This window comes from Myotis daubentonii, chromosome 7, assembly GCF_963259705.1.
Source record: "Myotis daubentonii chromosome 7, mMyoDau2.1, whole genome shotgun sequence".
Classification (NCBI taxonomy): Eukaryota; Metazoa; Chordata; class Mammalia; order Chiroptera; family Vespertilionidae; genus Myotis; species Myotis daubentonii.
In genome coordinates, this window is record NC_081846.1 from 56737233 (window position 1) to 56761379 (window position 24147).

At 48.5% G+C, this 24147-nt stretch overlaps 1 protein-coding gene across 15 annotated transcripts in view; it reads right to left on the minus strand.

The window, feature by feature from the left end:
- TANC1 (tetratricopeptide repeat, ankyrin repeat and coiled-coil containing 1) overlaps positions 1 to 24147 on the minus strand; it is a 240703-nt gene that overhangs the window by 36743 nt on the left and 179813 nt on the right. For 13 of the 15 annotated variants that reach the window (XM_059704362.1, XM_059704351.1, XM_059704352.1 and 10 more), the window contains 8 exons: positions 18197 to 18319; positions 17098 to 17379; positions 15237 to 15394; positions 14053 to 14284; positions 12388 to 12554; positions 9517 to 10124; positions 4692 to 4800; positions 3273 to 3395 (listed from right to left, as the gene is read on the minus strand). In XM_059704362.1, coding sequence (XP_059560345.1) covers positions 3273 to 3395; positions 4692 to 4800; positions 9517 to 10124; positions 12388 to 12554; positions 14053 to 14284; positions 15237 to 15394; positions 17098 to 17379; positions 18197 to 18319 — 1802 coding nt within the window. The remainder of the gene's footprint in view (positions 1 to 3272; positions 3396 to 4691; positions 4801 to 9516; positions 10125 to 12387; positions 12555 to 14052; positions 14285 to 15236; positions 15395 to 17097; positions 17380 to 18196; positions 18320 to 24147) is intronic. The other 2 variants (XM_059704355.1, XM_059704354.1) reach the window with 1 other exon arrangement.

Sequence of the window (24147 nt, forward strand, 5' to 3'; positions counted from 1 at the left end):
CCCATGTAATAAATGCCCAGTATCTTCCAAGGGCTCTAACACCTCAGTGAGGTGTCCCATCCTTATGAGAAAGGCTCTTTTGTTACCTCCAGTTTATAGGCTAGAGAACTGAGGCTCAGAGGGGACAAAGCACAGATTATTCCTGGGCGCAAAGCGAACCACTGCCATAGAGCAGTCCAGTGGTGTAAGCATCAGCTCCAGCTAAGATCACTCTGCATTCAAGGTCGAGTTTAAGTGGCTTGTCCTCTACATTCTCCTACCAACACGGAAATTTTCCAACCACCACCATCACAGACGGTCTCCTTGGATAACACTTAGAAATGGCAATATTATCTATAAACTTCCGGGTTTAATGAATGCAAGAAAGCAAAAAAGGAGCTGGAGGTAGGCAAAGCGAGGTGATCCTGAGGCACTGCGAGGCGCTGGCCAGCATGGTCGGCAGGTGCAAGTACCAGTTTCCTCAATAGTTACGGAGGGTCACAGCCACGACAGCAGGTTTACGCGGCGTGCTGTGCTGCCTAACTGTCGTGCAGAATCCTCCTGGACCCTCTCCGCCAAGGGAAGTAAGGCCAAGTCCATGCCTCACTCTGTCCCCTCTCCTCCCTGCCTTCAGCTGAGGGAAGAATCGCAACGCAAATTCTCCCACGTCCACAGCCTTGGGAAGCCCATGGCTGGCAGCCAGTCCGATGGGACAGTGTGAGCCAGACAGCCAGCTGGATGGGAGCCTGGAGGCCGGGTGGCAAGGACCCCAGTGGGCCGCCAGGGCTGGGCTGGCACGACGCTGGCCTGGTAACAGGAGCCTCCATTGTTAGAAGTCACTGGCATGCCATTAAAATTAAAATTCATCTACCAAGCAATCATTCCGGAGCAAAGTCACTTTAATTTACCAAAGTGGCAAACTGCAATTATTGCTCAAAATGACATCCGTGCCTGTATGACAACATTTAATACTCTCTAAAAAAAGTTCCTTAATTGCATGCATAATTTTAAATTACTGTAATTTGTTCAAGATTCTGTGAAAACCCTTTTATTTTTTTCTTGAAAGATAAAAGGAAACAGAAGGATAATGGAAAGCCTCAAAATTCTATAAGCAAGTTGTAGAATTTCAGGGACAGTGTAGATGCAGGTGACACAGGAGTTCTCTAAAACAAAGCGAAGATGAAAGACTCGTAAAAGTGCAAGTATGTTAGACAGGAAAGTTTATAATCCCAGGAGGGTCAAGGTCATTTTATTGTTATGCTCTGCCTTCAATTTTCTGTCTTAAAAGCTCATATTCAACAGAGTATGACGTTTCCCATTTAATTTTCTCTGTATTGGAAGAATAATGTCTGTGCCCGCAATTCATTAAAATAGTAAAAACAGATATTGCCATTGTTATTCTTTATTTCTTTCTTCCTGGCCATTGTTATAGAATTTTCTTAATTATGCACAAGCCAAAAGGTATACTTTTGCTGAGACAAAAGATGAAACAATGTCATTATTATAGTAAATTCAACCCAATTTCTATAAAATCTAGGTAGAACAAAAATTCTTAATACAAATATTTTATTACGTGAGGTCTAAACTCAGCTGTGTTCACCACCTTTCTGTGACAGTAACTCCATTTAGATAGGAAGAGCTTCCTTTGATCGGTAGAAGCAGCCTGAAGCTAATTCCCATAACTACAAAGACAGCTTCCCTGTCCATCCCCCTTAAGCTTGTGTGGGGGTTCAGCCGAGACACAGGCACTCAAACCTCAGGTCTGGACAGAGGTGCAAACATGCAAAAGGGCGAGCAGAGCCCAGGGTCCCGTGAGCAGTCCTCCAGGGGTGCTCTGCTCCCAGGCGCCTGGTGGAGGGGCAAGTCAGAATGAAACCCAATGAGCCCCCTGCCCATCAAGTCTTGAACCCTAGAGGGGGCAAGTCCACCGGCACAAGGCAGCACTTTATCTCTGCAAAGGCCCTGTCTGCGTTCACCTGGAGGTGGTGGCCTTTCTCTAACCCACCCAGGGCCCTGTACTGGGCAGCAGGGCTCCCGGGGCAGAGCACTGCTAGGTCCCTCTGACCCTAGGCTTCTCCATCAGCATTGCCACCCTCCCCTCTGTAGGGGAGGAGAAGGAAAAGAATCCACCAGGAAGGCAGGGAAAGGAGAAAAGGGGCAGAGCTAAGCCCCACGGGGGGCATGCGAAGCCCTCTGCAAGCCCAAGTCCCCAGTCACACATCCAAGGTGCGAGGTGCTGGGGGGGAGAGGGGGGCGGGGAGAAAGAGGTGCAGAAGTCTCCCGGGAGTGTCATCTCTGGGGCATGTGGCGCCCTTCCCAGGTGAGTCTGATGAACCCAAAGTGGAAGGCATGCCTGGAGCATACAGGGCTCCGTCTGTCCTTTGCTGCATGACCACATCGGTCACCCTCCTGCTAAAAGTGGGGGCAGGTATGACTGTTTTCATGGAGGTGGCTCACAGGGAGGGCCCGGCTCCCTGGGAACTGCCTCAGAGCCTGTGCAGGCAACCAGGCATGCCAGGGCTTGTGGCCGAAAGGCCTGGAGTCCAGCAGATGTGTCAGGTGGGTGAGCAATCCAAAAGGTGAAAATATTTATGATCTCATTTCACTTTACACTGGAAAAGACGACTGCAAGCCGCCATCACGTAAAGCAGTCCTTCCCACACTTGGGGGCGGCTACCCCTTCTCTGTTGATTTAACCAGGTACTTGGCCTCTGTGTGCTTTAGATTCTTAGACTTCGTTACAATGAGGGGTGAGATCTACTCTAAAAAGAAGATGGTGACATGACAGCCACGGACCAAGACTGAGGAAGCCACTGGCTCAGCAGTGGGCCGACCCTGAACCGCTTTCCATGGTCGTAAACACGCGTGTACACGAAACCTAGGCAGCAGTTTCCTCTGTGTCCCTATCACTTTGTGTCTCTCACGGATTGCAATTTCCTATGAGCCATAAAGAGGTAGTCCAGATTAGAAACTCAGGGCATTTTAACAATCACTCTTTCCTGGACTCTCCCTCTGACCTTGGGTTTTCTGTGTGAATTGCTTCCTTATCACATCCCTCTGAAACCTTCACCACAGGCCCACAGCACAGCCCCGCCCCCCACGGCTTCCTGCCTGGGGAAAGCTGGCCCAGCAGGTAGAAGAGAAAGGGACCGACTTTGACTTCAGAGAAGAGCATCATCAGAAGCTCCTCCATGGCCTCTGGCCACAGCCCAGGGAGGGGGAGGGCAGGACTGTTGGGGAAAGGGCAGCAGGCATAGGCCTGGGCACGGGCCCAGGGTACAGGGCTCGCTCACCTTCACATTGGGCGTGTAGAGGTTCCTGAGCGAGGCGAGGGCAGCAGACAGCCCCTCCGTGCTGTACCCGATCCACAGGGCTTGGAGATGGCTCGAGGAGATCCCCGTCTTCTTACTCAGGCCCTGGAAGGAATCGGAGACAAGTGGCCTCAGCGCTGGGCTGAAGCGGGTGTGACCCCCAGGGTGCGGGTGCAAGCGGACACGCTGAGAGCTGTGGAAAGAAAGCCCGGACCTGCGAGCCTTCTCTCCTGAAAACCAAGGGGCGAGCACCTGGTCTGCCTCTGTCACTCGGCCCGTAGGCCTGGGAAGAGAGATGGCAGATGAGGAGAAAGTGTCTTCTCTGCGTAGAAGTTCTCCAGTCAGTTAAAGGAAGAATCAATGAGAAAGCACCACCATTCTGGAACCCACACCGAGTGCATGGTCCAGGCAGAGACCTGCAGCTGATGGCATCCCACCAAGAGAGGCAACACAGACACTGTGCCTCCTGACGCAAGAGCCCCACAGAATTACATGGAGTTTGAACTCCCAAGTATAACTAGGAAGTAATCACGACACCCTGGGAAAAAATCAAACCTGAATCTGATTAAGCCTCTAGGTCAGTGGTTCTCAACCTTCCTAATGCTGCGACCCTTTAATACAGTTCCTCATGTTGTGGTGACCCCCAACCATAAAATTATTTTTGTTGCTACTTCATAACTGTAATTTTGCTACTGTTATGAATCGTAATGTAAATATCTGATATGCAGGATGTATTTTCATTGTTACAAATTGAACATAATTAAAGCATAGTGATTAATCACAAAAACAATATGTAATTATATACGTGTTTTCCAGTGGTCTTAGGTGACCCCTGTGAAAGGGTCGTTCGACCTCCAAAGGGGTCGCGACCCACAGGTTAAGAACTGCTGCTCTAGGTACATCTACCAAATAAGAAATCCAGAGGATCATGAACTAGATCTTGAGAAATAAAAACTACCAGAAAATCCAGGTGGTGCAAAACTAGAGGTCCAGCTGAACTTGATTCTAAATTCAGCAAAATAAATTGTCCGACTATAGAAACAAACAAACAAACAAACAGAGGTCAAGTAACTCCTGTTCTTTGACAACTAAAGAACCAGGAAACCAAAGGGAATGAATAAAATGGCAACTTCAGGTGGAAAGAAACTTAAAAGGGGCTTAAACGGGCAGGGGGTGGGGGGATGGCAGTAAAAATGTGACCCTAGCATTTAGATACACACGTGGGCGACTATAACTCAGAACAGTGGTTACTTTTAGGGAGAAGGAAGGGGCTGTGTTTGGAATGGGGCTCATGGAGGGCTGAGAGGGCTGATAAAGCTGATGAAATTCTCTAAAACCAAAAACTCAACAACACAAGGACGACAACAGTGAGAGCCGTCGTCACGGTGGTGTGTGTCTCACCTTGAAAATGTGTGCCTTCAGGATGTGGTGGCCGAGCTCCATGGTCTGCTGCCGGTTCAGCTTGCCCTCTTGTCGTGAGAACATGAACGCCAGGAGAGCGTGCCCGTTCCTAGGCCCAGAAACACAGACTTGTAACAAACACCCCGTCCCACCGCACCCTGGGCCCTCCGGTGAGAACATTGCTGCGCAAACCCCGAAACCCTGCCACCTCCGCACAAAATGGTGGGACGCTGTGTTTGTCAAGTCGTTTTAGGGGCGTCCTCTGGATTCCCCATCTCTGGAGCGAGCCAGAGGGAAGCCCTGTGACAGGGCAGGGCTTTCTCTCTGAAACCACCCACTCCCTGTCCCCCACCCCTCACTCTGTCATCACCTTATGTCTGTCACCAAATGTAAACTCCATGAAACTAAGGGTCTTGTTTACATCACAGGTACAGTCACCACCCGCAGGTACAGTCTCACACTTCTGCCTTTCTTACCCTTTCTGGGAGCAAGGTCACTACATGCCTTGATATGGCACCTTCTCTTCCTCGACTCTGCCCACAAGACCAAGCCATGCCCATCTATCTCATGTCAACAAGGCCTGTCTCCACCCCACTGCATCCTAAAGCCAAGTTCTACCCACTTCTGGCTGCCACAGGGGTCCCCATGCTCCGCCCACCACACTCCTGTCCACGTTGATGATCTTCACTCCAATCTTCACAGGTTCTTCAGAGTTGGCTGCGAAAGGCCACAATCCCCAGACACGTCCTTGGTGTCAACCCTTCCCCCTCCTCAGTTCCGTGACAAGAGCTCCAGTCAAACTCGATTTGTTCTTGCAGAACACAGCCTGCGTTTCTGATGTGTTGCCTTGCTCCCCCCGCCCCGCCCCCCCCCCCGCCCCCCAAGCAACAGCCTTGTTCCACCTACTGAAATGCTACACTACACGTTCACTCCTCAAGTCAATGACGTGGGGAAAAGTAGATGGGAGACTGCCCTAGATTAAAAAGTCCTGTGCAACCCCAAAGAATCGAAGGACCCAGGAAATGATCACGAATGGCTCTGAGAGACATAAGATGTTAAATGTCTCCTTGTGGAAGTACTTACTTTACTCACTACCACCTACTAAGCATCTTGGCAAAAAAAAAATTAAGTAAAATAAAATCTGATCAAGCCTGCAGATTTAACTACCAATTCATAGAAAATAAAGGTGAAAAAACACATTAAAAACTACCCTGAGAACACAGTTAGCAAAATCCACATTATGGGAAATAGGACAAACTACTCAGTTGATCTTTTTAAACAAATAAAATGCAAAGAAAAAAATAAAAAGGTGGAAATCTGCAGATTAAGAAACACAATGAAATGCCTTTTAGGGTCCTCATCTGGATTCTGACTCATACATACTGAAAAATATGAAGAAAGTGGGGAAATCTGAGCATAGCTAAATGTGTTGATACTGGTGCACTAATGTTAATATTTTAGGTGTTGTGGCTAAGTATGAAAATCTTTTTCTTTTTTTTTTGAAGTTTATAGCCAACTATTTCAGATAAAATACCATGAAGTCTATAATTTATTTCAACAAAAAATAACAGATGGAGAAAATATTGTAAAATGTGAGTCATGTTTAAGCCTAGGTGATGTGAATGAGGCTTTGAGTAACTTTACTCTTTAACTTGATAATTCTGTTCCTGGATTCAAACCTAAGGGATAATCAAAAACAGAAAGAAAAGAAGGTTTGAGGGGGGGGAGGCAGGGAGGAAGATGGGGAGTATAAAGGGGAGAAGCGGATGCTCTGAAGTACTTCCCTCTGGCCCTGGCCGGTTTGGCTCAGTGGATAGAGGGTCAGTCTGCGGATTGTAGGGTCTCAGGTTCGATTCAGGTCAAGGGCATGTACCTCAGTTGCAGGCTCTTCCCCAGCGAGGGCCCTGGTTTCTCTCACTTTGATATTTCTTTCTGTCTTTCACTCTCTCTTCCACTCTCTCTAAAACTCAATGGAAAAATATCCTTGGGTGAGGATTAAAAAAAAAAAGGTACTTCTCTCTGTAACAGCCACCGTTACACAAGGAGGTGATGGTGCTCTTACTCCTTTTACAGATGAGGAGACTCAGGCTTGGAGAATTAAAATAAGCTGTGCACAAGAATCACACAAGGTAATAATAAAACAGGATTTTTGTAATCCCCTCCTGAGGACATGCTTAGAGAGAAACAGCGATCGCTGCCTGCCATGCGTGCCCCGACCAGGGATTGAATCCACAACCCAGGTATGTGCCCCGATTGGGAATTGGACAAGCAACCTTTTAATGCACAGGACGATGCTCAACCAACTGAGCCACTCTGGTTAGTCTGGAAACAGGATTTAATCTGGACCTCCCTCCAACGCTCCTGCTCTCCTGGAAAGCACCTAGATATTCACAATAGATTTATGTGTTTATAACTCACCCAGAAACAATGTAAAAGCCCCACAACAAGGGTATCATTTGCCTCCTAGGAGGTTTGCACAGCCATGCAAAATGACACTAAGATAGTCAAGCAGCTTTATAAAATGTCCACAATATATTCAGCAAAGCAAGCAGAATGGGAATTTTATTACAGAAAAAATAATTCGGAGAATATTTAAAATGCACGGAAAGGGGCAGAAGTGAACAATGAAGTGCCATTGCCTCTGGGTGTTGGATTCTTTCTTCTCTGCAATTGGGGAATATTACAACTAACTGGGGTGGCAAGAGAAATGTTACCCATCCTTCAAGGCCCAACTCAAACATTAACATGTATGTGGAACATTTTGCAGACATGGCCATCCCAGAGGGAGCTGCTCCTCTTTCCTGAGGCCCACGTGCAGTGTGGCTCCACCCAGCACCGTCCCTGTCACCTCACCGGCCCTCCCTGTGTGGGAAACCCTCCTGGGTGCGAAGCCCGTGAGAACTGGGCCCTCACCCCGGGAATTTCTGTATCCGCCACATGACCCTGCATGTAGCGGCTCCACAAAAACTTTTGCTGAACTAAGTCCAGTAGCTACCTTCCAACATGGTTCTATACACTGCCCGTCTGCTGAGGGAAGTTGGAGAACTACAGGGGTCTTGGGTAAATGCTGACTTGCGCAATTCTGAAAGGTAACAATTCCTTTGCACCCTGTGTGCCTCTCTTGCTGTAGCCTAGTCCTGGCCCTGCCCCTGTAGGTCCCCATGTCTGCATATAGAAGCACATCAGCGCTCAGCAGTCCACGACCAAAGGTGACAACCCATCAGGCACCCTGCTCTCAGCTCTACCCTATGTTGCATGACCTCAACGCCACCTACCACTCAAAAGGGAGTGAAGCTTAACTGTGACTACAGTCCAAACCTCCATAACAAACCTACACCCACTGTTGTTTTTGTGTTTTTCTTAAATCCTCACCCAAGGATATGTTTATTAATTTTAGAGAGAGAGGAAGGGGGAGAGGGAGACCAAGAGGGAGAGAGAAAGAGAAACATCAATGTAAGAGACCATCGATCCATTCTATCTCGTATGTGCCCTGACCGGGGACTGAACTCGAAACCTAGATATATGCCCTGACCAGAATTGCACCCACAACCTTTTGGTGTACGGGAGGTTGCTCCAACCAACTGAGCCACCCAGGCCGGGCTCAACTTGTTTTTATGTCTCTATAGATTCAACAATAGCCTATCTTTTCCCAGTAAATGATCTGACTTCTCCAAGAAAATCCCTCACCTAAATATGTCATGACAATTTACCTAGTTATTCTGGTCCGGCTCAATAACCTGGGAGTTACAGTTTATTACCCCAAACCAGGTTCAAAAGGACAATTCTTAGCCCAGTGTCACCTAGGAAATAACACCATCACAACATGAAACAGCAGCCAGGCCTATTGGTCAGCGTTGTCAACATTCGTGGGGAGGAAGGTGTTGTGCTGGACACAAGTTCTTACTCATTTCTGGACCAGCGTCTGGTTGAATGCCCAGTCTAGCCCAAAGGGGACAGTTTAGCAGCTGGCCAGATGTGCTGCAGGAGTCAGGAGCAATTCTGACTCACAGAGAGCAGGAGCCCTTTAAGATAGCGATGATGTGGGCCAGGGCCGGGCAGAGGTGGTAGACATGAACACACCCTCATCTGAAAGTACCTGCACCTTCGAATTCCTGACCTCACGCTGACCAGCATCAGGCCCACAATAGCTCACCGCTGCCTCCTCCCCTGTGCAGGAAGAAGAACTGCATCTGGGCCCCGCCCTGGGGCAAACCCTCAGTGGGACCTACAACTCAGGATTGCAGCTGCCCAACCACCATCTCATAGGTGGGGCATCTGAGACCTGAACCTCAATCCCCTTGACCACAAATCCCAGTGTGTCACCCCGAGCTAAACCACAAAGGCAAATCAAAGCGGCCAGCTGTGGTTGCTGTGCTCCCCTCTGGGCCAGCAACCACATCTGATCCCTGGTGGGTGGGGGAGGGTGCTGGGGGCCCAAGTCAGCGCATAACCCCCAGGGGAAGACAGTGACTGGGGGCAGCTTCTTGGGAAGCCTACTGTTTCCTGGAGGTAATGCCACACTTTCCCACCACGGATGACTCTTGGGACGGGGGCGGGGTCTAGAAGAGAATGGATGGCAAAGAAATCACACCAAGGCATCGCCTGGCGTCTCTTTCACCCCAATGGACCCAGGAGTCCTGACCTCCTAGCAATGAAAGGGAGGCGGCTGTGGGTTAGTAGCAGAGAGAATGTGTCAATGCCCCTCCGGAAGTTTTCATTCTGTGTTGCCTTTCCACAAAAAAAAATATAAACTGTATTTGAAATTCCTTCCCCAAGGGCCCATCAGACTCCCTGCAAAGAGCTGACGGAAAGCGTCCCGTCGTACCTGGGCTCACACAGGAAGGCCGTGTTCTCACCATCTGCTCTCCAGACAAGCCACTCCCTGAAGGACGGGTGGCAGAACATGCGGGTCTTGTCTCGCCTCTTGATGAGGAAGCAGGAGAGGGCCTCCATCCTCTGCTGGAAGTCCTCCCGGCCCTGCTCCCCCTGGATGTGGCCAGCGTTGATGGCCTGGAAGATCTGCTCGTCTGTCATGGGGTGGAGGGACGCGAGGGCCACGTTCAGAATGGGGAGCGCCCTCTCGAAGGCGGACTGGGTCATGAACTTCATGTTGCACTGCAGCAGGTAGAGCTCGGACAGGGACACGGGCACCACCTTGTAGCTGGCACTTTTGATGACCAAGTGTCCCCTCTGGAAGAGGTCCAAGGTGAGCTTGAGGTACAGGTAGGAGCCGAGGCTCCGCAGCACCAGGTGGCTGCTCACTTTCCCGATGAGGGCGGCGTCGGCCTTGCCGTTCAGGGAGATATTGCTGAGGATGTCCTGGCTGCTGTGGACCCTGTGCTGGACGTAGGCGTGCAGGTCGCTGTGAATGTCCTTGTTGTCGGGGAAGTCATCCAGGGAGAGCTTGACGAATGGCAGCCCACTGACGATTTCCTGGGGACAGGGGGGGGGAGGGGGGGCGGTTGTAAGAAAACCTAGCATCACTGCACGAGATTTCTCTTTTTATGTCAGCCGCATTTCAAACCAGATTCACTAGTTTTCTTTCAAGGAGGATTTTCATGGATTACAGGGACTCATTATTTTGTATTAAAACGTGTAATAGGATAGGTTGAAGATAAAAAGCTTATGTGAAAGAAATCCTGATGCGAGATCGAATCAGTAAAGGCTTTTCCGAGGCCCTGATCCGAAACCTCGGAGCCCAGCGGGAGGCGGGAGGCCCGGTGACGAGGCCACCTGGCCGGACCCACAAAGAAGCCGTGAGGCCCTGAGCGGACCTGACGCCCATCATCCCTACATTGTGTAACTGGTTACATAACAGGGACAAACACAGCCACCACTGTACTTCTAAGGCACGGCCAGACCCCGAGATAAGAGGCATCCCTCTCTCTCCTGCAGATGCCAGGGCTGCGAGACTGAACCAGGAAACCCGAAACTGCCTCCCGGCCGTGCCCAGTGAAGCCTGTCCGCACGCAGGGGCCCTGCCCTCGTACAGTCCCGGTCGCTTTCTCAAGTTGCTGGTTTTTAGTAAACTTTTAAACGGAAGCAGTACATACAGAAGTGCACAAATCATAACTGCCCGGTGTCACTAATTTTCACCAAGTCCAACACACCTGGTCCAGTAGCTCAGAGCACCAGTTTCCTGGAAGCCCCTGGTCCCCGACCATCTCTCCCAGCCCTGAGGTCAGCACATCCTGACCCTTCACAGCAGAGGTGAGTTTGGTGGGTTTTCTTTAACTTCTTCCCACTATCGTTTCTGAAGTATGTCAGTGCATGTCCTCAGGGAATGCAGTGATTCCAGGAGGCGGGAGGAGCACCATCGCTCCCATGTCACGTGCTCTCATGTCACGTGCTCCCATGTCACGTGCATGCTAACAGAACCTCTGGCAACACACACAGCCAGTGCACGGAACACTGGACTCCTCTCCTGTGCCCGCCGACGGCCAGATCCTGCTGACAGTGTGGAGCATGACTGCAAAGGGTATGGACCCAATTCCCATGAACACTACGTCAAGTTCGACCGAGGCCTAATGCCACTTTTGATGAGAAAAGGAAGAAACCAAATGCTATTTTAAAATAAATAGCATCACAAAAAGGCAAACAGCTAATGTCTTTACTAAAATTGAGTAAGATACAAGGAAGGAGTCAATGGTTGTTGAGATACAGTTGTAGGGTTCAAGTGAGGGAAAACATGAGGAAGAGAATTCTAAAAAATCACTCTTCCCCTCCCTGCAAATGTTACCTCATGCTTACGTTTTTGGGGGCAGGGTGGGGAGGGGACAGACCTTCCCTCAGAATAGGTCTTAAAAATCCCCTTCCTCATCCCTCCCTTTTTTTCTTCATACACACACACACACCCCAAAGTCTCACTGCAAGCAGGGCAAACCTCCACCAGGAGGAATAACTTTACCTCTAAGCTACTGGACCAGGTGCGTTTGACAGGTGAGACCTGTTTGCCAGACACCTCACACTGCTCCCCAAAGCAGTGGTGAACCAGGGCTAGGCCCTCCGTGTACAAGGATAAGTGCAGCTCATTGCTAATGGAAAACTTACCTGACATCAGGATAAATGTGCCTTGGGGGCGGGGGGGGGGGGGTAAAAAGGTCAGAGTTGTGCCCACTTGGGGCTCTGTGACTAATCCTATATAATAAATAGGTAATATGCAAAATGACCATCACGCCCTTGCACAAGAGGGCCACTCCCATGTGGTCAAAAGATGGCTACCTCAAGATGGCCAGCAGGGGAGGGCAGTTGGGGATGACCAGGCCAGCAGGGGAGGGCAGTTGGGGGTGATCGGGCTGGCAGGGGAGCAGTTAGGCATCGATCAGGCTGGCAGGCAGAAGCAGTTAGGGGCAATCAGGCAGGCAAGCAGGCGAGCAGTTGGGAGCCAGCAGTCCCGGATTGTGAGAGAGATGTCTGACTGCCGGTTTGGGCCTGATCCCAAAGGGTCTAACTGGCAGTTGGACATCCCCTGAGGGGTCCCAGATTGGAGAGGGTGCAGGCTGGGCTGAGGGACACTTCCCTCCCCCCACCCCCAGTGCATGAATTTCATGCACCGGGCTTCTAGTATTTCATAAAGTCTTAATATAGTTTTCAGTTCAGCAGCTAAATGGTTTACAATAATTCAAATTGTTAGCATTCATCACTTTAAAATTTGAGAATAAGGACTTAGAAAAAGAGTTGAAAATTCTTTCTTCACCTGAAAATTTGCTCTTACAGTCACAATCAACTTCAACCAGGCAGGAAATTTAGAGATAATTTTGGCAATAAATGAAGAAAGCGTGTCTCCATAATCAGGCTTATGAAACTCAGCTTCATTTAAGCCATCGATCAAAATAATGTATTCTTCTTCAGGAATTTTCTGCTCTGAAAGATAAAATATTGTTTAATTAAGAAATTATACATTTCTATACGATGGCACCACCCAGTGTATTTTAACGCACCATTTACAGTGTTAGGAAAAACTAAAAAGGTCTCCATATGGCAGAAGAAATGGTTTACACGGAAGCATATTTTCTATTAAACTTATAATGAAGACTGGAGCACCGAGCCAAAAAGAAAACCACTTCTCACAGAACAGTTTCCAGAAACATATTGCATTACACACACTTAGCAGAATTTCACCCGTGTATATGATACAGTTCGCTCTTCATAAACTGCTGTCTCTGGGTGAGCACAGTGAAGATGACACACACACAGAGGAAATCTGGAAAAGACCCTCAGGCCCCCTCCCCCACGAACAGGACACCCTCAGTGGATTTCTGGGAAAGGACTGACCCCCAAAGGGTGAAGCATCCAGCCCAAGGCACACAGCTCACGGGGGGGGGGGGGGGGGAGGGAGCGCTGCTTTATAGTCTCCTAGAACGGAGAACGCTCCTACAAACCTACATCTAGTTTCCCATTGATCAGAACCAACTTTCTGCCCAGGGAACTGAGGAAAAATGATGACATCGGCTTCAATTCCCTTTCTCCAGCACCTTTTGGAAGAAATGCTATGAAGGCAGGTAAATTAGCTCAAAAGATGAGGAGGAGGAAGGATGAAAAAATGAAGGGCCTGTAACAGCACTAATGCCCCTGACCTTGTAAAATATTCAAGGGTAACAAGGTCAGACTTCCAGAAATGCTTCAGGTTCAACTCACCTGAGCAGAGGGAGGCCCTGAACAAGATATGCTGGCAATCTCCCTAAACAATGACCTTATCCCCTGCTACGCAGGAGTGCAAACCAGGCAGGTCACAGTTCCTGGAGCGTCTACATGATCTACGGGTACAAATTAGCTGCTTTGGAAATGTGTCCATTGGGGAGTTACTTGTTAGAGATGCTTCATTTAAAATGATACCATTTGGAGAATATTATGCTAAGCAAAATAAGCCAGTCAGAGGAAGATGAGTATCATGTCATCTCACTCAGATGTGGAATCTAATGAACAAAATAAATTGATGAACAAAAACAGATCTAGAGACATAGCAGCATAGAACAGACTTCAGCAGGCGGGGCTGAGGGTGGGTGGGAAGAGATCCACCAAAGGACTTGCATGCATATATGCATAACCCATGGACACAGACTAGGGTGGTGAGGCCTGGGGCGGGGGGTAGGGGCAGGCTAGAAGGGGTCAACGGGGAAAAAGGGGGCGCATATGTAATACCTTCAACAATAAAGATTTAAGTAAAACTACACTGTTTGGGAGGGGCTTTGGGGAGATGGCTCTGAGGAAGGGGATGTAGATCCACCCACACCCTCTCCCTGTGCCAGCTCACTCCCACCCAGGACCACGCTAACCCCCACTTCTGACGACAGCCCCGGGACTCTGAGCCACTACTGCAGGGGCTCTGGCGGGGGGGGGCGGGGGGGGCTGCTGGAGGTACCGTTTCTCAGGCTTGTGAGCGGCTCCAGCACTCCCCTCTTGAAGGCAGCCACGGGGTCCTGCACACAGGACCGGAGGCTCAGCATGCTCTGCAGCTGGGGCTCCCTGATCAGCAGGTCTCTGTAGGCAGCCAGCTGATGGGACCGGCAGAGCAGAGCTGCGATGCTGTGCACGAACTCGGGCACCAGGCACGTGTACGTGTTGTCCGCCTGGCAGTAGTGGTAGGCCACCACCTGTGGGGGGAGAAGCAGACCGTCAGCATCACCTCTCATCCACACCACAAGTGACACTGTGGAGAAGTTCAACTGGGACAAAATCAGAAATCACCCAATTCCTGCCTATCCCGTGAAAGGACAGAGGGGGGTTCCCGCCTGAGCACTAAGAGGAGGAGGAGTGGTCCCTTTCACTCTCACACACACGGGGACAAAAATCCTCTTGGCTGCCCATGCCAGGGCATGCAGAAGTGAGGAGCAGGGATCTGGGGTAGAGAAGCACTCGTTTCAGTCCCTGTACCTACCTCCTGGCCCAGCCCAGAGGGGTTTCCTCACTAGAAGCCCCTCATCACCGCCCACCCCTGGTGGTTCTCCAGCTCCACTGTCTCACACCACTGCTGCTGGGGAGACCCACACGGCTCACTAGGAGAGAGATGTAACAGATTTAACGCAGGAGGGTGGCTTAGGAGCCCGTGATGGAAGCGGAGCAGATGGAAAATTTCAGAAGGATCTTGACGACCACGAATGTAGGAAGAAAAGGTCAGTCAAGTCTCCCTTACAACATCACAAGGAATCTCTGACAGAAAGACGGGAACAAGGGCCCCGGGCAACAGAGCGTAGGCAGAGGTGGCCCCGGTGGCTCGGGGGTTGCATTACAGGCTCCCAACCTCCTGCTCTCCTTCCAGCTGTAAGGGTGCGTTTGTGGAAGTGCAGGAATATCACCTGCTGATCGAGGAGTTTTCAGTCCATCATTTAAGATGAATACAAGCCTACTGCCAATGTCTGAAGCTATTTATTTTCATTAATACCTTTCACTTGCAGTATTCCATCACAATTTTATCCAAAGCTATACTTTGCATTAAGCCATTGCTGTCTCCGTTTCAAGATCCCTTTTATAATTCATTTTTCAGAAGCCCAACTCTCTCTCTCTCTCTCTCTCTCTGGAGGTTCTTGTAGACCAGGAGCACATTACCTTGGATGCGAGATATTTTGCTGCATCCTCTCTCGGTCTCTGGTTTTCAGGAGTGTCAGAGCCCAACCCAGCAGGCGTTTTGGCCGTGGTGGTACCACCAGGAGGAGTACTTGGTGAAAGTAATGGAGTGAATGGAAGATCCGGGGAGGAATCTGAAGCTACAGAGAAGAGAGACCAATTCCATTGTTTACAACATCAGATAGTGAACTTATTTCTTGATTAGAGACAGAGAGCCTTCAATAGGTGATGGGTGAACAAAGGTACACATGAGAACACCTGTCCCCTCTCAGCCCTGTCTCCCATCCACCAGTTGTCCTCATTGGAGAACTGGTTTCTCATTTCTTTTATTACATTATTTTTGGTTTTTAAAAAAATCTTGCTCACTGCTGGTGGGAATGCAAACTGGTGCAGCCACTGTGGAGAACAGTATGGAGTTTCCTCTAAAAACTAAAAATGGGCCCTGACCGGTTTGGCTCAGTGGATGGAGCGTCGGCCTGCGGACTGAAGGGTTCCGGGTTCGATTCCGGTAAAGGGCATGTACCTTGGTTGCGGGCACATACCCAGGAGGGAGTGTGCAGGAGGCAGCTGATCGATGTTTCTCTCTCATCAATGTTTCTGACTCTCTATCCCTCTCCCTTCCTCTCTGTAAGAGATCAGTGGGATGTATTTAAAACAAACAAACAAAAAAACTAAAAATGGAACTTCCATTTGACCCAGTGATCCTACTTCTAGGAATATATCCCAAGAAACCAGAAACACCAATCAGAAATGATATATGCATACCTATGTTCATAGCAGCACAATTTACAATAGCTAAGATTTGGAATCAGCCTAAGTGCCCATCAGCAGATGAATGGATTAAAAAACTTTGGCACATCTACACAATGGAATACTATGCTGTTGTAAAAAGGAAGGAATTCTTACCATTTGCAACAGCATGGATGGACCTGGAGAGCATTATGCTAAGTGAAATAAGTCAGTCAGAGAAAGATAAATATCACATGCTCTCACTCATTTGTGGATTATAATGAACAACATAAACCTATGAACAAAAACAGATGTAGAGACAGAGAAGCATGGATCAGATGCTCAAAACTCAAGAGGGAAGGCAGGGGAGGGGCGGGGTGAGGGGGAAAGGTCAACCGAAGGACTTGTATGCATGCATATAAGCATAAGTGATGGATGTGGACAACAGGGGGTGAGGGTGAGGGCAGGATTTGGGGGATGCGGGGACATTGGGGGGATAAGGACACATTTGTAATATCTTATTCAATAAAGGGAAAAAATATAAAAAAAATAAAAAACAAAAAAACAAAAAAAATATTGCATTGCTCACTTGATTCCTGGTTCACTATGTTAGAGACATTTCCTTTTCATGTATTTATTACACACAAAATAAGCCATAGTCATATCTTTGGCTACTCTATCCCATTTCTAAGTTGACTTTTACATTTTTTGTAAATCCAGCATGGAAGACAAAGGCTGCAGAGCACAGGGTACAAGAGAACTCTGCACGAACTCCTTCTGCCTTGTCCTGCCAGGAGCCTACCCACCTGGGTTTTAGGACCCAAAATTCCCCAGGCACTTGGTGGGGCCTCATCTCTGCTCATATAAAGAGGGAGACATGCTTTGTAGTTGGGAGGCATCAGGGAGGACCTGCCTCACTGCAGAGGTCACAGCAACACAAGCTCTGTGATAGACAGACGGACACCCAGACAGTCCAACTACACGATCGCAAACCTGATAGAACAGCTGGAAAAACCTGAGGAAACTGGGAATTTATGTCTATCCCAGCAGCAACTTCCTCCATCTATCTGATGTTAATATAATAAGCTAGACAAGTGGTTCAACACAGACATACTTTTAGGTGACGAGCCGGGGCTGTTGGAAGCAATCTGCCTCATGCGGCTTCCATGGCAGCTCAGTGCCACCAACTTAGAAATGATGGCCGTCTTCCCAAAGCCCACGTTTCCCACCACCACCGCCCCTCTGTTCTCGGGCAGCTCCGTGTTCCGCAGGTTCTGCTCTATCTGCTGGAAGAGCCACTCCCTTCCCACAAACACAGAGTCCGTTGTTATGCTCGGTACTTCAAACAGCAGGGGCTTCAGCAAAATGTCTTGTGGCTTGTAGGGAGCAAATCGTGCTGAAAAAAGAAGAAAGACCATTATTTCAGAAGAATGCCATCATTTTATACACTAAAAAAAAAACACCTCACTTTATTATTGCATGTGTGTTACACTTAGTACATATAGCCTACAGTTTTACCTCAAAAGGGACCTGTGTTTCCAATCTGATCCTATGAATACTCCTGAAATACTTCCTTTATCATGCACCACTGACACTACAGTGTATCCTATTAAAATGACTTTCTGGTCCTTTTATGCCTCTCAAGTATTCTCATGACTCAAGGCCGATACACAGAGAATTAGAGAAAGGGATTCCAAGGGCCACACCATGGCTCATCAGTTCAGCTCAAACTATATTTAAGACACATTTCTCCCAATGCTGTGTGAGTAAAATCAAAATGCGTTTTCCCCAGAGACAGGGCCCCAGCTCTCACTTGGTGTCATGGTGCTTTGCCCCCTTTGGCCATGCTATTGACCACACGCCTGTGCATTATGGGTAGATGTAGGAGGTGGCCAATACCACCCCAAAAAAGTGAAACAAAGTTGATTTTTGGTTGATGGGGGGGGAGGAAGTTGAGGGAGTTAAACTACCCCTCACTTCAAAATAACATGCTGCAGAATTATTTTTCAACTCCAGAAGGAAGTTCATCATATTTTAAAAAGTACAAAATTATTAAGGAAGGCTCCCTAGCACACCTTCCAGATAAACTTTTAACAGCGCCCCCTGCCCCCCGCATGTTTAAAAACAGGTGGTTTAACTGCTGGATATCATGGATTTTCCATGTTTCATCGATGAGCTCCTACTCACAGGGACAGTGATGTAAGGATAAATACCTTTGACTTCCTGTGCCCTACCTCCGGCCGTGCTGTGCCATGGTAACCTAATGGAGGTCCGAAGAGGAGCATTTCTCTGCCCGTCTAAATAGCTCAGATCTTCCAATTTGGTTGAGCTCGTCGCTGTAACATGAAATGGAAGTTTAGTCTCTTCAAAGTTAAGTTTCATATCATACTCAAGCTACTAGAATTATAAATTACTAAACAATTCTGCTCAGGCATTCAAGAACATTTACTTCAAGGTGATTTTGATTTTGTTCACCCAACTCAATTTATTTTTCCAGTGATGTTTACCCAAAAAAATGGTAAAAACAAAAACAAAGCAAAAAAAAAAACAAGTGCTCCTCATTCTTAAATGAAAGTCATGTTGATACGGTTGCTAAAAGTCTCCATGATTCCTGGAAAGTGACAAATTTCACCATAAAGTTTTATGAAGACATCTGACAATCAAGTATCACTCCGCAAAATTCCAGTCCTTGCTGCAAACACACAGCGCAGCCCAGAGAACCTCCGCCGCTGCTAGAATTCCAGCCTCGTTAACCAAGCAGACTGCCCATACAATTCCACAGTGCTCGCAACCCGAAAGTCAGCTCCTGGCAGTAAAAGTAGCCTTTCATTGGAAATAAACATATTTCTAAGCTTCAAAAGTGTGTATATATACACATACACACACAAATATATATATATTACATTATATAATACTAGAGGCCCAGTGCACAGATTTGTGCACCAGTGGGGTCCCTCAGCCTGGCCTGTGGGGATCAGTGGATCTCCGCGCCACCGCAGCCCAGCCTTACACGCCAGCTCGTTGGGCTCCAGCCCACTTTCCACCTCGATCCCGCACAGCACAAAGTAGTGCGTGAAGTGGCAGGTGGCCAGGGAGGAGCCTGAGCCTGGGCTGGGCACCGTGCCGCTCCTGCTCATCCCGTCCCCGCTGCACGCCTGCTGCTGCCGCCACAGCTTGGGCATGCAGGGGGAGTGTCTGTGGGAGAGGCTCGTGCCGCTGCAGCTGCGCTCGCCAGTGGTGAGCCCAGGAGTTTGGTGCCCATCAGTCAGCTGAGCGGCGCTCCCACTGTGGGAGTACACTATCACCAGGGCGCAACTCCTGCATTGAGCGTCTGCCCCATGGTGGTCAGTGCATCTCATAGCAACTGGCCGGTCATCCCGTCGTTTAGGCTTTTATATATATAGACTAGAGGCCCGTTGCATGAATTGGTGCACCAGTGGGGTCCCTCAGCCTGGCCTGTGGGATTGGGCTGAAACCAGCTCTCTGACATCCCCCAAGGGTTCCCAGATTGCAAGAGGGCACAGGCCAGGCCGAGGGACCCCACTGGTGCACTACTGGGGCCGGGGAGAGATGTGGGAGATTGGCCAGCCAGGGAGGGACCGTGGGAGGGCTCCAGAGCATGTCCAGCCCATTTCGCTCAGTCCCAATCGGCCAGACCCCAGCAGCAAGCTCACCTACAGTTGGAGAGTCTGCCCCCTGGTGGTCATTGCACGTCATAGTGAGCGGTTGAGCAGCTTTAGCATATCATTAGCATATTATGCTTTGATTGGTTGAACGGTTGAATGGCTGACTGGACGACCGGATGCTTAGCATATTAGGTTTTTATTATATAGGACACATTACATACATACTTTTTAAAATTCTAAAGAGAACTAATCACATTTCCCTCTGTAAGATTTGTAGCACATAGGTACCTTTAAAAAGGATTTAGGGTCTATTCCAGCAAAGACACAGTCGGATTATAAAAACAATTAATGCAAATAATTTTACTAACCCTTAGCAAATCTTAGAAGCAAATATACAGTGTGGTTGTTTTTGTCTTTAAAAAAAACACAACAGCTCTTAATTGCATATCTAGGTCACAATAAGGAAATCTAAATAAAATTAACCTAATTTGGTTCGTGGAATAAGTGGCCCAATACAAAGTCCTGCTGTTCTTGGACATATGATGATCATCCAGGACAACAGAACACAGATGTCATCTGAGGGCTAATGAGGAGAAAGGGGGAGTTACATTCCAAGGGCTAAGGCTCCTAAGGACCAAGGGACAGAAGTCAGGTAGAGCCACCCTCTGCTGTACCCTCTGGCTCTGATGCCCCTGGCATCACCTGCCTGATGTGGGCCCTTCCAATTTTCCCTTCTGAGGCCTCAGTCCTCTCCTTCCTCAGCGTCAGCCCCACCCTCTCCTTCACTCGACAGCCACCCAAGCCGGCTCTGTGGGTGGGCTCTGTGACAGTGTGCCCCTGTGTGTCCTGCTCCCTGTCCCATAGTCTGTGGAGAAACACCTGACACTGACTTTACAAGAGCAGACACTTGTGCTTCTGCACCGTCTCAGTGCATATCTGCACTGTTCACACACCGTGAGCACATTCGCATCAGGGCTTCACACAGTCCTTCCTGTTCGAGGCCGCTAACTCCTCATCAGAACCTCCAAATGGACCTAAGTTATGGGAGTCCAATGGCAACTTCTAGTTTCTTGACCAGGCTGTGGTGGGCCATCAGGACCACACCCATCACCCTGGCTTCCTATGATGATCCAACTTGGAACATATTTGTAGGCTCCTGCCTGGAGCCTGGGCCTCTGCAAATGGCGCTCTCCTCAGCATGCCTCACCTGAGGACCCCCACACGTTCCAGGCTGAGGCCAAAGGGACAGCCAACAGTGTAACCCATGAGCCACTCACGAATGGGAACAGCCATGAATGTCGGGACCTGTTGCCGCAGCTCTGGCGAGCTCGAAGATGCTGGGAGCCTCCGCCAGGGCCCCTTTCCCCTTCTTCCTGACCCCTTAAAACATGACATTTGGCCGGGCCGGTGTGGTTCAATGGTTGAGAATCAACCTATGAACCAGGAGATCAAAGTTTGATTCCCCTTCAGGGCACATGCCTGGGTTGTGGGCTCAATCCTCAGTGGGTGGCATGTAGGAGGCAGCCGATCGATGATTCTCTCTCATCACTGATGTTTCTATCTCTCTCTCCCTCTCCCTGCCTCTCTGAAATCAATTAAAATATATATTTTTTAAAAAGACATTCAGTTTATAGTTCTGTGACAACCTAGAGCAGTGATGGCGAACCTTTTGAGCTCGGCGTGTCAGCATTTTGAAAAACCCTAACTTAACTCTGGTGCTATGTCACATATAGAAATTTTTTGATATTTGCAACCATAGTAAAAGATTTATATTTTTGATATTTATTTTATATATTTAAATGCCATTTAACAAAGAAAAATCAACCAAAAAAATGAGTTTGCGTGTCACCTCTGACACGCGTGTCATAGGTTCGCCATCACTGACCTAGGGGATTACGAATATGGGACTATAAAGCACTGTAAAAGAAGCCCTTGTTTGACACACATGCAGGAGATGAAGTTTCAAATGGTTTTCAGATTTCTAGCTGCCACAGTTTCAGCTCCAAAGTACACAACAAGTGGCCCCCGTAACTCCACAGCGCTGTCGGCCTCTGTTTCAAACACGAGTAAGCTGCGTTGAAATGGACCACCCCTCAGCAGGGCTGCAAGCCACCAGCTGCTGGCTGCCTCTGCTTCCTGAGGTGTTGTCAAAGGCAGAGAGAGAGAGAGGGTGGAGAGTGGAGGGTGGAGGCAGGGACGCCTCGGCCTCCCAGCGGATCCCACTCTGCCTTCTCACTCATGCCTACAGATTCCCGGGCATTAACAGTACAGGATTCAGACTCGTTTCCTGGTACTTAACACTACATGCTTTCAAAAGCCTAAACAGTGTTCGGGGCTGAGAAAAATCAGAGATAAAGCAGTAACTTCATGCTGCACTAAACCCACTGCTAATATCTCTACAATTAAACTAATTACACGCTCACTGCACACACACTGCACCCAACATCTGGGTGAGGAGAACGCTGGCATATGCTGCAGGAAAGAGGTTTTATTGGGGTGGGGGTGGAGAGAGGTGAGGTGGGTGGAGTGGAAGGAGAAGCAGAGGAAGGCTCATCTAAGCTGAGCAAGGAGAAGCATCTGTTGAAACATCATGGACTAACCCAGTGGTCGGCAAACTGTGGCTCGCAAGCCACATGCGGCTCTTTGGCCCCTTGAGTGTGGCTCTTCCACAAAATACCATGTGCGGGCACGCATGTACAGTACAATTGAAACTTCGTGGCCCATGTGCAGAAGTCTGTATTTTGTAGAAGAGCCACACTCAAGGGGCCAAAGAGCCGCATGTGGCTCGCGAGCCGCAGTTTGCCGACCACTGGACTAACCTATCAAAGGTAAATGCCATCAAATCCAGGCCATTATCAGTTAGAGTTTTAAGAAAATTGGCTGGTAATGATGTTTGTTGGTTTCCTTGAAAACTAAACAGTGTTCTCTGATCCACCTAGGAAGTATTTCAAAAGGGGGGTAAAAAAGTAGTAAAAAAATAGTAGCCCCTAATTACCCAACTTCTAAATGATCTAAGAAAGCATCTTAAAGGCTTCTCATTCTGTGTTTTAATAAAGGAGTAAGGTGTCCGTGCCATACATTTGATGTGATATACAGTAATAACCTGACTGCAGGATTGCAAACCAATTCCACGCCAACAAACCGTTTACAAAGACAATCTCTGTGTAGTGAAACCATCTCCAAACCTAGCCAACTTGTTTTTATAACCCTGGACATAAAAATTTTACTGTGCTGGGTGGTTAACGGTGAACAGACCACCACAGTGCTTTGCAACAGGCCCAACGACAAGAAGAGCTGGCATCCTGTTTCCATACCCGCGTTCCCCGGGGCGACCGGGTGCCTTGAGGTCAGCATCCCCCTTCCTCCACCCGCCGGTCCTTACTCTGCATACATCACATTCAATCACTGGATGTTTCTAGCAAATGGAATTTATGTTTATATGGATCTTACATGCAAATACTTCCTCAAGATTGCAGTATAGGGTCCCTTATGTATTACTGTCACCCTTCAAACACGGAGTATTGCCTAGTCCCTGTTTAATTGTAGCAGCTTGCCTTCTCATCACTAGACAAACAGTGGTGCATATAGTACAGACCACCGGAATCTTCTGTTCTTTTCAACAATACCCAAAAATCCTGCCATTCCCTCTTAACTGAGGTTCAGCTTTAGGGGTAGGAGGGTGGGCAATGAAAAAAATCTACCAGATGTCCAGCTTGTCAACAGATACTATGCTGGAAGGCACTTGCCTATTTCCTTTAAAAAATATGCTTTCAGTTTATAAAATGTACAATGCAGAACGAGCAGACCCATTAGGCCAGGCAGTCACTGCTCAAACCCAGAGTGCAAAACCCTCCCAGGTCCACAGGAGGTCTTGCCCAAGTGCATACGTAGAGGCTAATGAATGAACCCAGCAGCAACCAGACAGCCCTGCTCTGTAATCACTGCCGACGCCTGGAAAAGCTCAGCTCACACCCACTGTCACTTCACAGGGCGGGAGAGCCCATAAAAGAACATCAAGCAGGCACATCACCCCAAACGGGGGCTTTTAACACTGTCGACTTAATTTATTAATGTTTCCCTTAATTTTAAAATAGCTCCATGAAACTGAACACAAGTTTGCTATTTTGTTGAAGTCAATAAAACCATCAAGTTCTGGGATAACACAAATGAAGCATTTATCATAACTAAGTAAATCCGGTCTAAAATGCCTGGGGGACAACATGTTACACCGTAGGCAGCAGGATGGTGGTGGGAGGACACGAAAGCTTTTGGAAGAACCATCACTCAAATACGCATAAACCCTCAGTACCACTCTCTGGCAGACACGCCAAGCCTCTCTCCTGGAATAAGGCCATTTTAAGTCCTTTGAAAGCGAATTAGAGTTGTGTCTCGGAACTTTTCCATTAGGGCAATTTATTTATCAAGCTGTTTCAGAGTTTCATTGTAAAAAAAAAAACAAACACCCACAAAAACACACAACAAAGCATCCAACAACCAGAGTGACCTGCCACATCCTGAAGGAGCAGTAAAAATCACAG